Raw genomic sequence first — 21293 nt, 5'->3', positions numbered from 1 at the left:
AACCACAGAGGCAATGAGCCAAATTAAAAAGTTCCAAATTGAAGACTTTTTAGAAGTAGTCACTACAACCAGTTCATCTGAGAAGTTGCATCATTGTTATTGCAAACCTTTATTGAGTGCCCACAGAACTCATGGCACCTTCGTGGGGTTTACAGAGCTTTGCTTATTTGCTGACCTTGCCCTTAAGGAGCTTACAATCTAGCAAAAAGTTGGAGAAATGCAGATGTGATAGAGCAATGACTGAACAGACTCTACAGGCAATTTTCCCATAAAACACATACTGCAGAATGAATGTTAATGGGGATGGCAGGGTAGTAGACACCACTGGATATATTCAGCTTCCTGAAGGAGATAGATCTGGAATACTCAAGGGACTTAGAAAAGAACTGGGAAAACCAAGATGCAAAAAAGACAACTTTCTATCTGCTGCCTCTACCTTTCCTTTCTCTACAGTCAGAGAAAATTGCAAAATGAGGAATATGGGGATAGAGATAACAGGGAAACAGAAACTTTTCAGTACTCTTTAGCACCTGTAATCACCAGTTGACTTAGTCTGGAACAAAGTTACTATTTTAGGCAACTTAACAGCTGTCATATAACCACCCTAAGTGAGTTCAAAGGAAAAAATAAGAGGTAAAACCCAGTTTCTCTGCATCAATTATGTAGTTACATAGATGGGGCACCTTGAAGACTGCACTGGGAGCTACTAGACTTGAAGCAGAATGTAACTTTATGGAGGGAGCATATTGGTAAGTACAAAGGGAAATGGTTAGAGGTAGAAAATACTCATATTAAGTTAAGTCTTACACTAATGAGTTGAATAGGGGAACATCCCTGAGAAACAAGAGCAGCACAGTACCATGAAGGAAAGAATAAGGTTATGCTGACTTGTGCTCAGTCCCATAAATATGAGCCAAAATATGGAGGTATTTTTTTAAAGGAGAAATATTCTCCTACGCCAAGTCCGAGAGTTGGATATTAGCATTGATAGTACCTCAAAAGAGTAAAAAAGGTGACTATGTACAAAGGATGGGGGAAAGGTGACTCATAAGGTTCAAAAATCAGAGGAATGGAGGGGACAGGACGCCGAATCATCTGCAAGGGAGGTAACTGGAGATTGACAATACCAAAAAAAGCATATAGATTTAAGCAGATTATTAGGTATTTTAAACAGTTCTTTGAATAAAAATAGATGAAATCTTGGGTAAAGTTAGTAATAAGGAATATCTAGCTATACAAATCAGAGGTAAAATAGGATCGGGAAAGTAGGATTCACGCTTGAAGAAAAACAAAAAAAAATAAGTGGAAAAGGTTATAAAAATTTTCTTCACAAAGAATAAAACAGAAGAACTGATAGTCTGGAAAAGCTAAGTAATCTGGGGCAAGAAGTGTATGTAGAGCACAAAAGATACAAATTTGTGGAGAAAAGGTAGGAATTGGAACAAAAACATAAGTGATAAGGGAGTAAGTAGTGCAGTCCTCTGGTGAGAGGTATTTACTTTTCTTCACACTCAGCTGCTCTGTATGCAAATTAACAGTTGTCAATTTTATAAACAGTACAGTTTGAAATGGACATTCTGAACCAAATTTGTCATCTAAAGGGCCTGAATTTAAAAAAAAATCAAAATTAATAGAACTGTTAAGTGTCAGGGAAATATGCTTCTGATCACACTGGAATACAGGCTTTACAATTTTCATCTGCCTTTAGATAATTCAGATTACAGTAAGACTATCAATGTGCGCCTGGTTTTATTTAAAGGCATCTATGCACAACTTTTATTACTTTTATTGCATTTTTAAAAAGCATATAGACTTTATTGTGGTTAGTTATTGAAAAGAAAATTTTCTCCTTGACATTTAAAGCTCAAAATGTCAAGTTAGGCATGGATTTGCTAATACAGTGTTTGGGACTATTGGAACATATGCCTGGGCAAAATTTTCGCTCCTACTCATATTAGGTGAAATCTAATGAATTTGCCAATGAGTAAAATAATCAAGAAGTAAAAATGGTACAAAAACTTATCAGATAGTAAACAATGGATTCTACTTAAGCTTTTATACTTAATGAGGTAAATCCGCCAAACCTCAGAAGTTAACAGTAACTGCTTTTGATTCAAGTTATATTGGCCTGTTCATTGTTCACATTCTGATTGATGATTCAATTTCGAAAACTCAAAGACATCAAATACAGGCATACCTCATCTTATTGCATTCTGCTTTATTGCACATTGCAGATGTTGTTTTTTACATATTGAAGGTAAGACCCTCCGCCAGATTATGACTTGCTGAAGGCTCAGAGGATGGTTAGCATTTCCTAGCAAAATATTTTTAAATTAAGATAGGTACATTTTTAGACATGACTACTGTATACTACTTATAGTATAAAACATAACTTTCACATGTAGTGAGAAACCAAGAAATTAGTGACTCACTATATTGTGTTTTATTGCAGTGGTCTAGAACTGAACCCTGCAATGAGGTATGCCTGTAATATCAAAACTCTTAGCCGTTTGTTAGCGATTCCTCAAAATACAGATAAGTTGTGTAAACACTTTTTGCATTGGTTCACAAATTTAAATGAGTTGTTTTAGAACAGCAACTGGAAGCACAGGTTCCAATGGTATGGAAGCTGCGATCTGGGTCTTATCTGGCCCTTAGTAGCTATGTGATCTCAGACAAGTTACCTCTGGACAATTTTATGTGAAGGGATTTGTACAGATCATTCATTCATGCCTGAAATTCACAGACTCCTGTAGATCCCCTAAGGGGAGAAGCTGGTCCAGAGTTTTCATTAGATTCTCATAGGTAATGGCCTTGATCCAAAAATAAACTTGAAATATATTAAGTGATCACTTTGTAAATTGTTCCAGGTCTAAATACTGATATTCCCTTGTGATAGGCGGAACTCTAAGACTCCCAAGATTCCCTGATGTACATATACAAACCCCTTCCCTCAAGTGTGGGCAGGATCTACAAATACAATAGATATCACCTTGCAATTAGGTTCCAGCATAGGGCAGAGGGGAAGGGATTGTGCAGGTGTAATTAAGGTACTAATCAGTTTGGCTTTGACTTAATCAATAGGGAGATTACTCTTGGGGAGCCTGACTTAATCAAGCAAGCCCTTTAGAAGAGGGTTTACAGACTTCTCTGAGATCAGAGATTCTCCAGCAAACTGAAGAAGCAAACTGCCATGAATTCTACAGCCACAAGGAAATAGATTCTGCCACAGGAGCACGGAAGAGGACCCCAGCTCAGGTGAGCTCTGGCAGAAACCCTGACTGCAGCCTTGTTGAGATCCTGAGCCACAGGGACCTAGTTAAGTTGTACCGACTCTTGACACACAAAATTGTAAAATAATAAATATGTTGTTTTAAGCTGTAAGTTTGTGGTAATTTGTTGTAGAGCAACAGAAGATACATCACTTCTCTTTAAAGCCAAAGCTTATCTAAATTTCTTTTTTCTTGAGGGAACTGAGGCAATGGAGAATCCACATAGGGTGCTCCACAAACGTACAGTAATGTTACAATAAACTCAGTCATTTTACAAAGAAACACAAAAATCTATAAATTGTAGTCGCTGAGGTAAGGCTAAACTAAATGTTAAAAAATCTTCCAGATGTATTTTTAATGATTAATCAATAGCTTCAATTATAGGAATACTCTGGGTTTGGTTCAGAGTAATGAAGAAAGTACTAAATCTACCATGATACACAATAGAAAGGAAAAAAAAAATCTTAAACATATATTTTAGACTAGAGCTAGTCATACACCTGTAATATAACAATCTTATTTTTATAGCACTTGAGGACTCAGTGCTCCAAAAAGGCAGTTCAAGATATGAGAAGCCATGAACATTAAACTTACTGAAGGCTTATTATTCCATTTTTTCCCTCATCACATATAATGCTCTATGTTAAAAATTTCATACACAGAAAAGTCCTTTTTAGAATTCTATTAGACTATCAAAAGTCCTTTATGAGACCAGGGGTAGAAAGGAAATTATTTAGACCATCAGGTAGCCCTTGTACTCAGACCTTAATATCAAGAATTAGTATGTATGTAAGGGTAATTATTCTTTAAAATCATTTGGCCTACTACTTCATTAGCTTACTCTGAACCAAATTTTTGTTTACTAAGAAACAAATTATGCAAAGTATTGTCATGTTCACCGTGTGGTAACTTAAGCCTTCTATAAAACCCATGCTTTGTGTGCAATCTGTATTTGGAGCCATATGTTGAAGTTACAGTATATACTCAAAATATAGCTCGAGTTGTCTATATTAGTCCATTTTGGTGGAAGAATGAAGAGAGGTCAAAACCTTGGTTTGGACTGGGAGAAAGCAGAAGCACAGATGGTGTCACCTGAACAAATTCAGTGGGTTAGAATATTAGTTCTATGTTGATATTACAGAATTTAAGAATTATCTTGTTATGTTGATTCTAGGTCAAAAACTTAAGAGAGATAAGCTAATATAATCCACTGAGTTATACTCTAACTTGACATTAATACGTATAAAAAAATCCAGACAGCACACACACACACACACCTCATGTAAAACATTGCTTTAAGTTTTAATGTTTATTTCCCCAAGACAGCCTAGCCTGCACTCTACTTGGATAAATTTTACAAGCTAGTTTTCTGCTGCTTCTAGTTTTAAACTTTAACCATGTTTTTGATGACAAGGAATGCTGCAAAAATACTCTAGTTCAACAAAGAGTTATGATCACAAAATAATTTTTATCCATTCTACAGTGTTTCAGAATTACCAGTTGATTTTTAAACACAAAGTAGATATAGATGCTAATGGTGGCTAATCTGGTATGTTTCTTATAGCAAACTGTTGTTCATGCAACACTTGTGCTCAAAGGGGAAGGCACAGGATTTCCTACAATGAGCCACCTTATAAAGAGTTCTTTTTGTACAAATTAATTTATGTCACATTTAATTTAGTGTGCATAACCTCAAAACTGAGGTATTATTCCAATTTATAAAAACCACTTGCATAACTTTTATGCAAGTTTTAAAAATACAAAGTTTTCTCCCTAAAGTGGCTCAAAATAGATTGTTCATGGCTGCCTACATCTAAGATAAAAAGATTCTAAAACAATTGAACAGATTAGGCATATTATTAAAGGTTCAAACCATTACTTGATTTGTACATCTATTCAAACCTCTTCATCGGTCTTTATTCAGCAGTACATATGCACCAAATTCCATTTTAGAAGTTTCCATATCATTTTCATAGAAAACAAAGTTTGAAAACAAATAACATTTAAACACAGCACGGTATTCTACCACAACTGAAACTCTTCTTCTTCTTTACAGGACTCAACAAAATCTAAAAATGAACTATGCTGTAGATTTACCTCATGCAAAGATCTTTATGTTATCTCTGAAAATGAAAAGGATGGCTTTTTAAAGCACATTTTACTGTTTTATACTATTATGGCAACTTGTGTACTGCAACACATTCTATTTTGAGGGAAATTTATGATTTTTTTCCATGCAAAAATCTACACAAATTAGTTTTGATGATATGGAAAGCTTTTCATAGCATCAAACATTCATCTGGTGCAAATGCACAGGGAAACCTTCCTGAAAAGTTTTCTGACTTGAGAAGCAACTAAAAAGCCATACTAGGTAAAGTAGATAAAAACTAAAAACAAACAAACAAAAAAAAAAAAAAGAAAAAAGAAAAAAAAACCTAAAAGAAAAAGAAAAAAAAGGAGGGGGATGGGAGAAGGGAAGGGGTAATAGAAAACACAGGCTGCAGAGTAAACCAATGTCTGCTGCTAAACCGGTCTTTGTTTTCGTGTCCAGTGTACATTAACACTTATGATCTCATTTTGATGATTTACTAGGTTATCAGCCCCCTGAAGGCGAATCAAGCTTGCATGCGTTCACATACAGCACCACAACCATACTCTCGTACACAGTCACTCCAGGACTAGGAGTCTGCTTCATGAGTGAAGAGCCCTAGATTTGAAAGATGAACCTGGCTCCCTATCACTGAGCCAGACATTCATTCAACATTGTCCATTCACACACTGCTTCATAGCAAGGCCTTGGCTCACTTATATGGGCATCTTATTCTCTTTTATGCTTACAAGGCTTGAAGATGACAGTACTGCATTTTACTCTCAATTGATATAGAGTAAGTCAATCAATGTTCCTTCTCAGGCACTGAAGATCTGTGACCTGTAGCCCTTTTTACTTTGAACAACCTAAATAAGCATTCATGTAAAGTTTTCGTTACATTTTGCCACTCATTCTCATTCGCACCCACTCGCCATCTTGACCTCATTTGGGCCTTTTCTGTGATTCCAAATGAAATCTTCACATTTTCTTTCCCGATTTAATGCAGCAGCAGATCCCATGAGCCAAGCTTGATGGATCAACCTTTTTATATATATGTATATATATATATCTCAGTGCTGCATTGTACCTAACTTCCACAACATTTTTCTAAAACTGGAACCCTTCTGTTGGTACGTTGGCAGATGAATTGAAACCAAATGTTCCACCTTGTATTGCCTCTGGAACAAGGCTAGGATCTTCATCAATCTAAGGGGGAGAAAAAAAGATGATTAGTTTTGAAGTATACATAAATAGCATTATAGTAATATCCTATTTTCCCCTAAAAAAGTATGAGAGAGGTAATGAATGCCAACACTGTCCTACCATCCCTTTAGAAAGCTGAAATATTTTGTAAAGGCTTCTTCTTAAGGCCACCGAAATGAGAGGAAACAATATGGATATTTTCCAAAAAAATGAAACAGAAATAATAAATTGGAGATGGGTCTCCATCTTAAACTGAGAGGATGCTCACTATAATTTCCCTTGTACCTGGGCAAATAAAGTTGATGACATTAATAAAATTAATGCTACCACTTTTAAATTGTAATCTTTGGTTAATTTTAAAATAGCAATTGAAGACAAATGACATTTGGGTTTAAAATAGTAAAATAGCTCTGTAACAATGGATAAATAATATCCTATATGTTTTATTTCTACAGGTTCTTTTTGGAAATATCATAAAATTATGAGCCTACAGTGTAGTTCCTATAAATATGTGCATCATCTGAATTATTCTTTTCACAATGTTAGAGAATAACAAAGAACTGCATGTTGATGTATTAGAAATCATAAGGCCTTGTATATATGTAATTGTAAATTACGACTTCCAAAAATCCAACTTTTAAGATGTGTGATAAAAGCCACCCTGAAAAAATATGCTTTTTCTAAATTTTATTTGATTTATCTGCATTATATTCTAAATAAGACTTGATTATCTAACGGACTTGATAATCTAGATAACTTGACCTTCTCTAAGACTCAACAATTTTCCAGTATAGTCATGTGCTGCTTAACGACGGGGATATGTTCTGAGAAATGCGTTGTTAGGTGATTTCATCATTGTGTGAACATCAAAGAGTACACTTAAACAAACCTAGATGATATAACTCACTACTGTAATTGTATGTGCTTTGCTTTTATAAGACTGGTGGTGCTGTAGGTTTGTTTACACTAGCATCACCACAAACACCTGAGTAATGAATGCATTGTGGTACAATGTTGTGATGGCTTTGTTGTCACTAGGCAATAGGAATTTTTCAGCTCTATCATTATGTTATAGGACCAGGTTCGTATATGTGGTCCATTGCTGACTGAAATGTCATTATGTGGCATGTAAATCGTATTTTGTCAGGTTAATGTTTGAACAATACATGCTTAACAAAATGTGTAATGATATTCCATTTTTTTTTTTTTTTTTGATAATGTGGAAAAGTTTGTGGTATAAGACTTATTCTTTAAAGAGTTGAGAAAATCATTTAAGAAATTTACTGGTAGCTGTATTTAATGATTAAAATTTTCTGAGGAATAACTGCTTTAATTTTAAATTAACTTTTCCAAAGAGGCAATACTAAAAATAAGTTAATGCTTTAATTTCAACTACCATATACTGACAACCTGAAGATACTTTTGTACACTATTCCTTATGTTATATAGTAACTTATATTTCTTGATGATTTATTATTTTGATTTTATCTATCTATCTTCATATTTGTTTCTGGTCACCAACTAAAAATAACAGGATATAGTCAAATATTAACTATTGTCATAAAGGATTTATTATAGGATATACTAGTAACACCGTTTTGTTTATAAACATGTTATGCTATTAAAAATATAAAATGTAAGAACGATAAAGACAAGTTGAAAATAAAGCTTGACCTGTCCTGTGTCAAAAAAAATCCTTAACTTTTTTGCCATTAGAGTTAGTACTCCTCTGAATGCCCCGAGACTCTAAAGTATTAAAATAACTGTTTATGAAATAAGTGACAATTCTGTCATATCTATTTTAATTCTATTCCCTCCAAAAATATATACATGTATGTCCTAGCTTACTATATTATTTCATCCAGACTTAAGTTTATACATAAGATCAAGAAAACTAGAAAGTTATTAAATACATCATCTGAAGAGAAGAACTGATCAATGATCTCATAGGCCAATTTGTAGATGTCTTCATTTTCATGATTTTGAAGTTGTTCAATTTTCTCCAGTCCTGCAAGAGATTTTATGAAGTGAAACAACGATAGTATTTAAAAAGTAGTGACAAAAAAGTTATAATCTTGGAACTAAATAATACAATTTTTGAACTGCAAATCTACAATTTTGGGGAATCTACTAAAAAGGTGAATCTTAAAATAAAAAGATTTTATGCACAGATATAGCATATTTAACTTAAAAAATTTAACAACCTGAGTGGTTTAAATGCATATAAATGATTAAGTTAGCAATAGGACATGTATCTATTCAGCAGAATACTATATACAACCAATGTTTATAAGGATTAATAACATGTAAAATTGCTCTTTGTTAAAAGCAGATTGTTTCTTTCTAGTATCTGCCAAGTTTTTCTAGTCAGGATGTATGAAAAAAATTTAAAATACTGGTGATCAATATATACAAATGTTAAGACATATGTTAAGAATAATGTAAAATGATTAAGATCACAGTATTTCAGGAGAAAATAAAATTTCCCTGTAAGCATTAATGAGTTTATTAAATCATAGGCAAAAACACAAGAAACATAAACTTAACCTGTTGATATGCAAATTAGATCTTGCTTTGCTTTTTTTAGGACTAATAATTTTAAGGTCTCTGAAATAAAGTGAAATTGCCCTTTCATGAATGTTCCTCCTCTATTCCTTAAATGGCAGAAGTTGTTTTGGGCTCATTTCTCACTCTATACACTCTACTTATTGGGCCCTTCGATTAAAAAATTTAGCTGCTAATGTAGGCCGAGGACTGCTCGTCTACAGCTTCAGATGTATAAAATTTAAATGTCTATATGATAATTCTACCAGGATGTGAAATTCTACCAGGTACCTAAAACTAGAACTGTCCAGAACACAATTTGCTATTTGCCTTTACTCAAAATGATTTTTCTTCTCTATGCTTACTTGGTGATAACAACAATTTGAAATCTGAGAGAAAACCTAAGTTCCCCTTTCCCTCAATACTCTACAATCAAATCTCAAAAACTTCAGTCTATCCATTTCTTGAATCTTGTGATCTCCCCTTTGTCTCTATCATCAGTGCCTTCATTTACTGTGGTCCAACCACTATATACTTTAACTAGTTTCCTGCCTCCTGTCTCCTGTGAGTCCCATTCCTCTGATATTCATGCTCCATCTAAACATACTAATGGCTTACCAAATAAAATCCTGCAGTGGCTTCTCATACCCTATGGCAGAATCCATTGGGAAGCTTATAAGATATAGATTTCTGGGCCTCGCCTCTAGTGAGTTAGGCAACGTTCAAGATCTATATTTTAATTTTAATATGTAAAAATAAAAATTTCATAATTAAAATGTTCACGTGATTAAAAAAGTAAACTATTTTTAACTTTTAAAAAATTTTTCTGGTACTCACTATCTAATTAGTTCTCTAACACTATTCTCCATCTTCTGTTCTTAACTTAGTTACACATTATTTTTTTGTTATTCCATGTCATTTTAATAACTTTAAAAATACTTATTTCTTACTTATTTTCAAGCCTCTGAACTCCTCCACCAAGTAAGTTGAAGATGTGGTTCTCCTACTCTTATTGTTACCTCTCCCTTCATTATTTCTCAACTTTTCTCAGAAATACCTTTACTTTTATGCTTAGCTGGGTTGATAACATTTACATTTTGTCCCACAGCCACATTACATGTATTTGTTAATTCTAGAAAGCTAATAAGACGTGTTGTTTACATTCCAGGTGGCTCTGGTACATAGCCAGATTTGGGAACTACTGCCCTATAGAATAAAGTATTTGCTGTGCAACAGAGCTCATAAGACTGCAGGAGCCTGCTTATTGTCTATGTCTTAAGCTTCATCTTTTGGCAGTTTCTACACCATACTTTGTGATTCAGCAACACTGAACTGCTTATAATTTGCTGAATGCTATTTCTCACCTCAGACTTTGCTCATGGTGTTATCTCTGCCTGGAACACCTTTCATCCCTTTTTACTTTATTAATCCTTATTCATCTCTCAAAATCCAGCTCAGGTGTCACTTCCTGCTTCTTCCAGGATGGATTAGGTATTTCATTTTGTTGTATATTTCTATTAGGGTAATTAGCACATTAAATCAGTTCATATTTATCTCCATGACTAGACTACATGTCTTGTGGGCAGAACTGTGTCTTGTTTACCACATCTTCCAAGTACCTTAGAGTACAGCGCCTATTCTATATGGAAGAACTGTGTCTTGTTTACCACATTTTCCAAGTACCTTAGAGTACAGTGCCTATTCTATATGGCAGCAATTCAGTTACCTAAGCATATGCAAGAAGCTGAGCAGAACTGTAAATATAGAACATAGTGTTTACTTTATTCTGTTACTTGATTATCTAAGACAGAAAAATACAGAAGTGCTATATTAGTCAGAAAATAAAAGTAGTTAAAAAAGCATTAAAATGTGTAATAATAGCTTATGATAAACTTACCTCCACATTCTTCTATAAGATTGGCTATGGTTTCTGCCTCATCTTCAGCCATTTTTAATATATTACTTAATCCATCGAGTACCACTTGTACAACTTGTGCATCTTTTACAGTCAGCAAGTTGCAAAAAGGTGGAATAACATTTTGTTGGATTAGGTAGGCCACCTGAAGAACAAAAACACTATGATATAATAAAGGTAAGTGAACGCTGTGTATCATATTATTTCACTGGAAAAATTCTGACTTTAAAATTTTGAGCATGAAATATGACCTCATCTCTCACATGCTGTTAGACTATACTAACCCAACTCTCATTTCTTTTTCATGAAATTTATTTATCTTGAACTTAGAAGAAAAAATAAAGTTGAAAATGAATAACTCAACTTTATAGGAAACATTTCTTTGCCACAAGGAGTACTACTTTCAAAGATCCTTTCCTCTTTAATATTAAGAAATTAAAAAATTAGTTAAGAGGCTGGATGGTATTTTAAAAAACTAATTTTTCAATGTGAGTACATCCATTAGCTCTTTAGTAGCCTCATATTCCTGGCCACCTTCAATTGGTTAGGTAATATTTTCATAATATTTTTCTATCATTTTTTTATTTTGTTATTTTCATGTATTATATTTATAGTCTGCTTTTTATCTGTAATTAAGTGGATTCAATGCTCACCATCAGTCAACAGGTTATTTGTGACAACTGTCAGTTTATTGTTTATCAGTTCCAAATTTATCTTTTTAAACTACCTGCGAAACATACCTGGGACCTTTAAAACTCATTTTCTTTTGCCAGTTGACACAATGTCACTTGCCCAACTCAAGAGTGAATGCCTCTTTAAATTTTATGCCCTAGGCACCACACATTCCTCACTCTAGCTCCAAGTCTTTTTGTTGAGTTTAGTCTCTACACAGGGCCTGGTAAATTTTGTTGTTCATTTGTTAGGAGAATCTGTGAGCCAGTTTCATTCTGCTCAATTCACCTAAAAAGTCCTGTTTTTTTTCTTAATACTGTTAAAGGAAAAAACAAAAACAAAAACAAAAAACAACCCTGACTACAAGTGCTTCAATATTACAATGGATTAGAAAATTCCTGTAGGCCAAGTTGAAAAGAGAACACTTGTATTTCATTTATGTAATATAACTCAAAGAAGTCAAGGTGACACTTTCTTCTGAAAAAAAATTACAGAATGTCTGTTGCTATTATTTTAAATTATGTTTTACTAAAACCTAAATCTTCAATCACCTATACTGTTATTTTACCAGTTTTGAGAAATAAATAAAAGCTGAACTTACTTGATCTTTCCTTCCACTAATTGTTAAGTTACTTATGGCCCAAGCAGCTTCTTTCTGAGTGCCAAAATCCCCCTGTAAAAGCAAAGCAAAGGAAATAAACTGCAATATAAGATAAATGGGAAAAATGTTTTCTGAAATGATTTTTCAACTGCTTTTCCCCTCAAGTTTACTTCTAGCCTTTCTATATGCACACATAATTTTTATTTATTAAGATAAGTCTTTGGACCCAATTTATCCTCAACAAAAGGCACTTGTTTTTGTAAAGTCTGCTAGCACCAAATTGATTGATATGTATTAATGTTCAATAATATCAGATTAATGGAAGTCAGGGATAAAATAAAATTAGTAAAAAAACAATGAGAAAATGTACAATTTCACTTTAATCAAAGAAATATCAAGTTAAAATATTCTTTTAAACATATAAGCTTTAAAAATGATAATGCCCTCAATTAAGACTTTGATAAAACACTATCTCATATATTGCTTTTCAAGTACAAATTGAAAAATATATTTAAACATCATTTAAAAAGTCATTTGTATGATTTAGTAATCTCACCTTTGAGAACTTATCAATAATTTAAAACAAAGTAATATTATGTTTCTATCATATAATGTCTTAGTAGCACTTAATAGTTAAAAAGTAAAAGCAACTCAAATTCTCAACAGGGAATAATTGACTAATTACAGTAAATCTACTGAATGAAATAATAACCAGTTATTAAATATTAAGAAGACTAGCAACTTGGAAAAATGCTTATGATATACTGAGAAAAAAAATGTATGCAAATAGGAATGAAAATTAAAACTGCAGGTGAAGTATCTACTCATCAAATCCAAATATCTGTCAGTAAGGTTGGTAAGAGTACAAAATGGTACAGCCCTTTTTTAAAATTAAAATTACTAGGGCAACACTGTTTAATAATATCAAACAGGCTTCAAGTATACAATTCGATAATATATCATATGTATATTGTGTTGTGATCACCGCCTAAAGTTAAATTTCCTTCTGCCACCAAATATTTGACCCCTTTTACCTCTACCTCCCTCTGCTCCCTGGCACAATCTTTATAGAGGGGAATGGGCATTATATAGCAAAATTTACATATATGACTATCTGTAGATCTAGTAATTCCAAATATAACCTGGTAAAAAACATGGAAAAAACTTACAAACTATTCTTTAAAGTACTACTTAACAGCAAAACACTAGAAACATCTTAAATATCATAAAATAATAAATTGGTTGAATACATTATAGCACATCCATACAGTGGAGTACTATGCAGCTGTAACGGAAGTGAAAAAAAAAAAAAGAAAGAATAAGGGATCTCTCTACATGTGATCAGGATATATTTTTTAAAAAAATATTTTTAAAAAAGCAATGCAAGAAGAATATATGGAAGTCTACCTTCTGTGTAAGGAAGGGTGGGACTAGGTATGTACATAGGCATTTGCTTATACTTAAAGAATGGAAGAATAAACCAAAAACTAATAAAAATGATCATTTGTAAAGGAATGGAGACAACAGTGAGAAATGGACAGAAATATAAGTGAGTCCTCTGTGTCCATACCTAAAATAAGGTACATGGTTTTTACTTGGAAACCATATAAATGCTTTATATAACCAGAAACTAAATTAAAAAAAAAGCTAAAGTTATTTTCCCAAATAAAAAACAAATAATCTAACTGTATATCAAGTTGGTGGTTTAACCATTCATACAGGAATTATTTCAAGTGTCACATTATTTTTAAGTACATCACTGATGGAATATATGCCAAAGACAAAAACCCTCAAAGAAATCTCAGAAATGACAGAGTCATGTTACTGGCAATGTGGTCTTGTTATTTTGATAGATTTTATATTACATATCTCAATATATCCTCAATTTTTCTAGGAAGATTCCAGCACAAAAGAGATGAAAATATGATATCAAAGAAGTGAAAATAAAAACATGGTTATCATAAATAGCTGGTAATATCCAACAGCTTCCTTTCATTCATGATTTGTTTCTTACAAATTCTCATGTTCACATTACAATATATTTTTCACTTTCTAAAAAAAAAACTCACCTATTTTGTTCTCTCAGGCCTAGAAACAATGACAACTTTGATCATCCTTAGCACCTGAACTATGATCCTTAAATATCATTTGCTACAAGAACGAACACCTGGGAGAAATAGTTTACTCAAGATCTAGATCAGAAAATGTAAAAGATAAGCCTGGGAATCAAGTCATATCCAAAAGACAGGAAGCTCTCAAAAACTACTTGGGTAACATAAAAAAAAACAACCACAGATACCAAATTTAAGAGGTTCCCATTGGTCAAGGAACAACCCAAGTGTCAGAAAGAACTATAACAAACTAAAACTTATAAAAAAATATTAAAAAAATCCATAATTTCCTAATGACACTAAAAACTCTACCCTAGTCTCCTTTTGAGATTGTGATAATGAGCAAGAATTAAGCGTTAATCTTGCTTTTCCTATATGAAATATGTTTCTGTATAAACCAATAGTGGAAAGAAAAAGCTCCTGATTGAAGAATAATGGCTAATCCATAAAGAATAACAGAGTTAGAAAGTCGCCATTTTGTAGTAAAATAAGGGATCCAGGCAATGATCATCACTGAATGCCTAAAAACCATTAGAAAGATTGACGGGTAACTTTATAATAAGCAGCTGCAGTAGGCCGAGAACACCTGAGCTCACTCATCAATTTTAGTATCACTAGATATAGAACAGATATTACCTGTCTCCTGATGTGAATCATTAGGAAACACAGAGTAGTGCTTAAACATTCTTGCCTAAATCTTAAGCCTGATCTATCAGGTTATAGGAAAGTAGCTTCTACTACCAATGTATAGTAAACAAGGAGGAAAATAAGATAGATATTATCTATTTAATTACAGATCAGTATTCAGAAAAAACCCTCATGCTGTGATTGTGACATTTTAAATTGTCTCTTTCCCAAACATTAATGTATACATGAGATATGATACAGCATATGAATAAACAGCATATGAACAAACAGCATACTTGCTGTTTGATCTTGGGCAATTTATTTGTCTATACCAGTTTCTTCATCTGTAAAATGGGGATAATTTTTAACTCATAGTATTAAATGAGATAATATATTTAAAGTGCTCAGTATTAAATTATTGTATTAAATTATTGATATGCAAGCATGTATAATCAGTAGTATAATATGAATGTTTAAAAAATCCCAGGATAATGATAATTTTGGTAAAAGAAAGATACAGAGGAAGGGCCGGGGTTCCTGAAATGTTTTTTGTATATAAAAACTGCTGGGTTTGAAGAGTTTTAATAGTAATACCACTTTGCTGTAATATTCATGCAACTGTACAGATTCTAATTAAATAAATGAAGAGAATATAGTCACATAATTTGTTAAATTTAAACCCCTGTACTCTTACTCAGATACATACAAGATGATTTTTCTTACCTTATCCAAAAGGTGTATTATCATTGGGACAAGATTGGCATCAATTACTGCCTGAACCTGCTGCTGATTTCCTGCGGTGATGTTAGAGAGGAACCACACTGCTTCCTGTAGAACAAGATCCCTTCAATATTTCTCATTAAAAAACAAAATCTGCATCTGAACTGAAAAAAAACTCACGTTCACTACAATGTCCGAATGATTTATTATGGAATGAGTTCCCTAATAAAAGTTTTAGTAATCTCAACTCCTCTATGCCTTTTTCATATTTTCTTTGGACAAATTGCTAATGGCCCTAATCCAAGTTATAGAGAACTAATCCTTCTAGAAAATTCTTGAAAGCAATTTCTCAAACACTAAAACTCAAAAGAAGGTTGGCTGAATAAATAAATACTAAGGAGCCAATAAGCTGTAATACAAATTCTAAAACTACTGTAAGCAAGATTCAGCATCCCTTCACATAATGTTTTATTTTCTATTATATTCTGATCAAGAGTCTTAACCAAAGCAGCTAAATCTCAATATGATAACTGAGATATGAAAAATGAAAGTGTATTGTTTAAATATACTTATTTGTAATTGTCATTTGCTGCACCACTTCTCTCAAGAGCTAAAGCAGAACCAGATGTTTGATTGCTTTATTGGTCTACCTTAATGATCTTTTAATGCTACCCTTTTCACCACAATGGTGCTATTTTCGCCAAGACGTTTACAAGTCTTTTACAAGTTTCATAGATAATAAATGTACACTGAAACCAGTTAGCATAAAATAAAGCAAAATATCTACTTAACATCCTATGTAGAACTTTACTATAATTTACCAAACTTAATAAATTGAAACATTTTCTCCATTTTAAGAAACTAGTAAAGCAAATTTTACTCCAAAAACTTAGTATTAGCTAGTGTGCAGTAGGCTCTTTTGGATCAGATCACAGGACCACATTTAATGAACCTGTTAGAGATTTTAGGGTGCCAGGCTACTTTGGTGAGCTGTTCTTGGGTTATAATCATTGGCAATGTTGTAATCAACAACCCATGTATTTCTACAACAGCCTCAGATGCACTCCAATATCAGCATCACCAGTCAGTGCCCCCTTTCCATAGCCTCCACAAATACGCACATGCATGCACACACACACACTCTATTAAGTATCTATAAAATATTAAAACTAGATTACTTAACTTACATCTTAAAAATTTCCAATCATACAACATTTGACACCCAATTATCTCTATTTCATCATTTCCATGAGAGCCAAATGTGTGCTGTTTACAACTGATTTATGAAAAATCATATACTAAGACATGTTATAAAGAGTAAAATATTTTATCTTCTCATGATGTCTAAATGACAGCTTATATTAATTATCATTATAGATAGTTCTTAGTCCCTAATTTAACAAATGAAAGCTACTGATATTTTATATGCTATTAGATAGTATTTAAAAATACTTACTTTATTAATTTTCTCTTTGGGATGTGTCAGAAGGGCTGGGAAATGTGACAGAGCATCACAGTTCAAAACTACTTGTGTTTGCTCATCAGTTCCAGTAACAATGTTGCCCACAGCTCGAAGTGCAGCAGTCTGAAACATGAAAAGATTTAATGAGATGTTGTACTATGTGAAATATTCCTTCTTACTACAGAGATGTTTTAGGAAGGTTATAAAAGATACATTCCATTCATTCATTCATGCCAACCCATCCTTTTTGAGCAAGTTGTGTCAGGCACTGATTTAGAAACAGAAGAGTGAATGAATATGTCAAACACAAATCCCAGCTCTTATGAATCTTATACTGTTGTAGAAGTCAATCAATAAACAAATAAGAATAATTTTAGATAATAATTAGGGCCATAAAGAAAATAAGGTAGTACTTTTGATTTTAGATTCAGTGTTTCAATAAGTTAACCAAAAAAACAGTGCCACTCTGAAGAAATCTATTTAATATATGAGATTTCACTATCACATCAACTTGAGTCATCAATTATTTTTCTTTAGTTGTATTATTTTCTGTTAAGTTAAAGAGTTTTTTTGTGGCTAACTCTTCCTTCTACAAGACAAATAACCCAGTTTTTTAAAATTGAGATATAATTCACATAACACAAAATTCACCCTTTCGAAGTACAAACAGTGATTTTCAGTATATTTAAAGTTGTGCACCCGTACTATGTAATCCCAGAACATTTCCATCATCCCAAAAAAAGGATATCTGTACTCCCTAGTATAACTCCCATCATCCTCACTCCCAGGTTGCCGTCAACCACTATGCCTGTCCCTTTGGATCTGCCTATTCTGGACATGTCATATAATTAAAATAAAATAGTAGGTGGCCTTTTGTGTTTGACTTCTTTTAACATATGCTTTCAAAGTCCATCAATTTTGTAGCCATGTATCAGTACTTTATTCCCTTTTCTGGCCAAAGAATATTTCACTGTATGGATATACCTCATTTTATTTAACTATTCATTAGTTGATGGACATTTGGATTGTTTCCACTTTTTGACTATTAATAATACAGCCATAAACATTTGTGTATAACTTTTTGTGTGAACATGTGTTTTCAGTTCCTTTGGGTATATACCCAAGAGTGAAAGTGTCAGGTCATATAACTATGTCTAACTTTCTGAGGTACTGTTGAACTATATTCCGAAGAGTTCAATTTTACAGTCCCGCCAGCAGTGCATGAGGATTCTACTTTCTCAACATCCTTCCCAACACTTGTTACTGTCTTCCTGATTTATAGCCGGCCTGGTGGGTATACAGTGATATTGCATTTCCTTAATGACTAACGATGTTGAGCAACTTTCTCATGTGTTTATTGATCATTTGTATGCCTTCTTTGGAAAACTGTATTTAAATCTTTTGTCCATTTTTAAATTGGGTTATTTGTCTTTTTACTGCTGAGTTGAAGGAGTTCTTTATGTATTTTGGATATAAGTCCCTTTTCAGAGATATGATTTGCAAATATTCTCTTCTATTCCATAGTATGTTTTTTCATTTCCTTAGAAGCACAAGTTTAAATTTGGGTAAGGTCTAATTTATCTTTTCCCTTGGTTACTGTGGTGTCGTATCTAAGAAACTACTTCCTAATCCAAGGTCCTAAAGATGTACACCTATGTTCTCTTCTAAGAAGTTTGTACTTTTAGCTCTTACATTTAGATGTCTGATCCATTTTAAATTATTATTTTTTAATATGGTGTGAAGTGGGGCTCCAACTTCATTCTTTTACTTGTGGAAAACCAGTAGTGTCAACACCATTTGTTGAAGATTCACAATTTGTTGAAAAGACTTTTCTTTACTCATTGAATTTTCTTGGCATCCTTGTTGAAAATCAATTGATCATAAATGTATGGGTTTATTTTTGGAGTCTTGGTTCTATTTCATTGATCTATATGTCTACCTTTATGCCAGTATCACAAAGTCTTGTTAACTCTAGATTTATAATAAGTTTTAAAAGTGAGAAGTCCCCAAACTTTGTTCTTTTTTAAGATTGTTTTGACTATCTCTGGGCCCCTTGTATTTCTATATGGATATTGTAGAAACTTACAAGATTAGCATTTAAGTTTCTGCAAAAAAAAAAAAAAAAAGGGCACCTGTGATTTTAATAAAAATTGCATTCAATCTGTAGATAAATTTGGGAAGTACTGCATCCTAACAATGCTAAGTCTTCCAAATCCATGAATCCATAGACGTCTTTTCACTTATTTAGGTCTTCTTCAACTTCTTTCAAAGTGTTTGGTAGTGTCCCAGTGTCTTTAATAAACAAATTTAGAAGAGGAAAGAAAAAAAAGAAGAAAGTTGTAGACTAACAAAAACATAAAGACACTGCTACCTAATGCAATGTGTCGACTTTGTTTCGATATTGATTTGGTCAAACTATGAAAGAAAATATGAAGCAATCAGTAAAATTTGGATACTGACTGGATTTTAACATGAACATTTTTTTAAAGTGGTCTAATGATATTATAGTTATGTTAAAAAATAGCTTTTCTTTTTAGAGATGCACACTGGATGAAATTACATATCAGAGATTTGCATCAAAATAATTTGTGGGGGTGGAGAGTAAGCAGAGGTACAGAGGAAACCCACATGAAAGTTCATTACACTATTCTATTTTCCCAAATTATGGTATGAAAGTTGAAAATGTTTTTAAAAATCTCTATCAGTTATCGGGTAATGTATAGAACTTTAACTTTCCTTGAGAGCAAGCTAAAGAAAAATTCCAAGCCCTATTTTCTCAATTAAGTCCAGTATTAGAAGTGAAGATATATTCTGAAAAAATAAAAACAAAATACAAACAAAAAACCTATACCAAGATACAGGTACCACTATTAAGAAATGCAAACTTAATAATAAATGCTTAGTATGAATATTTAAAATAAGCCACGGATACCCCTAAATGACAAACTATTCTATTAATCAACGCTTTCTGCGTTGTGGGGGGGAGGAGGTAGATGGGGTAAACGGGGTCAAATATGTGACAGAAAGAAATCTAACTATGGGCGGTGAACACACAATGCAATATATATATGCCTCACTGTTGAATGGTATACCTGAAACTTACTGAATTTCGTTAACCAACATCACCATAATAAAAAATAAATAACTAAATATAATTAAAAATAATTTTTTTAATGTAAAAAAATGCTTTCTGAATTTAGTGAAGTACTCCCTCTATCTTTAAAATGCTCTAAAATTTAAGGCAGTAAGTCTCCATTCTACTGTACGTGAGTATCATCTAAAGAGCTTTTTAAAGCCCAGCTTTCTAGGAAATAGCCCAGATTTACTGAAACAGAATCTCTAGAGGTTGAGCAAGGGAAATATAAAAATTTTTTTTAAGTATCACAGTTGATTTCAATGTCCAGGAAGGGTTGAGAAATAGTGAATTAGGTTAATAGTTTTCTTTATGCTATTATTGGGCTTTGTAGATGCTCAGTCATTATAAGATTAAAGCATACTATTTACCTCAGAAAGGTAGGCAGAGCTTGCTGCATCTCCCTTTACCACTGTAGTCTGACACTTACTTCTTATAACATTTGTCTGAACTTCTCACTCTCTCTCTTTTTGGCTCTTTCTAGATGCAGGTTCTTTGAGATAAAGCAATGAACTAAAAATAATTTTTGGATATGTAGAAGAGTTTAAAAATAATAAAAGAATAAAACAGAATTAAAGAAAAATATTTAAAATAATTCACAGGAAACAATTTAGGAAGCAGCATATTTAAGTACAAAGCCTTTATCACAGTGCCAGTGAAGCTAAGCATTAACTAAACTTGCCAGGTGCAGTGGAAGAGAGTAAAAAAAGATAATGGGGAAGAAAAATAAGAAGAGTCAGGAGAGTAGAAGAAAAAAAAGAGAACAGGAAGAGTAGAAAAATAAAAGTATCGATACTCGTTTCTGATGCTACCCAAGCTGCTAAATGAACTGCCCTGGTCTACATTATTAATCAGTAATTTACAAAGGAGTTGACTTGCCTTTTTTTTTTTTTTAATCGGGGATGGGTTGGGAGAGGGGGGAGGTTTCTTGCTGACCTGTAGTA

The 21293-nt window shown here is 32.8% G+C and overlaps 1 protein-coding gene and 1 non-coding gene across 4 annotated transcripts in view; both read right to left on the bottom strand.

The window, feature by feature from the left end:
* Nucleotides 1-4550: 4550 nt before the first annotated feature.
* KPNA4 (karyopherin subunit alpha 4) overlaps nt 4551-21293 on the bottom strand; it is a 53749-nt gene continuing 37006 nt past the window's right edge. For all 3 annotated transcript variants that reach the window (XM_015586531.2, XM_006908183.3, XM_025044190.1), the window contains 6 exons: nt 17211-17339; nt 15758-15862; nt 12297-12368; nt 11006-11168; nt 8478-8572; nt 4551-6567 (listed from right to left, as the gene is read on the bottom strand). In XM_015586531.2, the coding sequence (XP_015442017.1) occupies nt 6469-6567; nt 8478-8572; nt 11006-11168; nt 12297-12368; nt 15758-15862; nt 17211-17339 (663 nt within the window). In that variant the 3' untranslated portion in view covers nt 4551-6468. The remainder of the gene's footprint in view (nt 6568-8477; nt 8573-11005; nt 11169-12296; nt 12369-15757; nt 15863-17210; nt 17340-21293) is intronic.
* LOC112476922 lies at nt 16674-17003 on the bottom strand. The gene has a single exon (XR_003045254.1).

The sequence above is a fragment of the Pteropus alecto genome, unplaced genomic scaffold (genome assembly GCF_000325575.1).
Source record: "Pteropus alecto unplaced genomic scaffold, ASM32557v1 scaffold81, whole genome shotgun sequence".
Lineage (NCBI taxonomy): Eukaryota > Metazoa > Chordata > Mammalia > Chiroptera > Pteropodidae > Pteropus > Pteropus alecto.
Note: the sequence above shows the minus strand (reverse complement) of the source record. Positions and strands in the feature narration are given on the sequence as shown.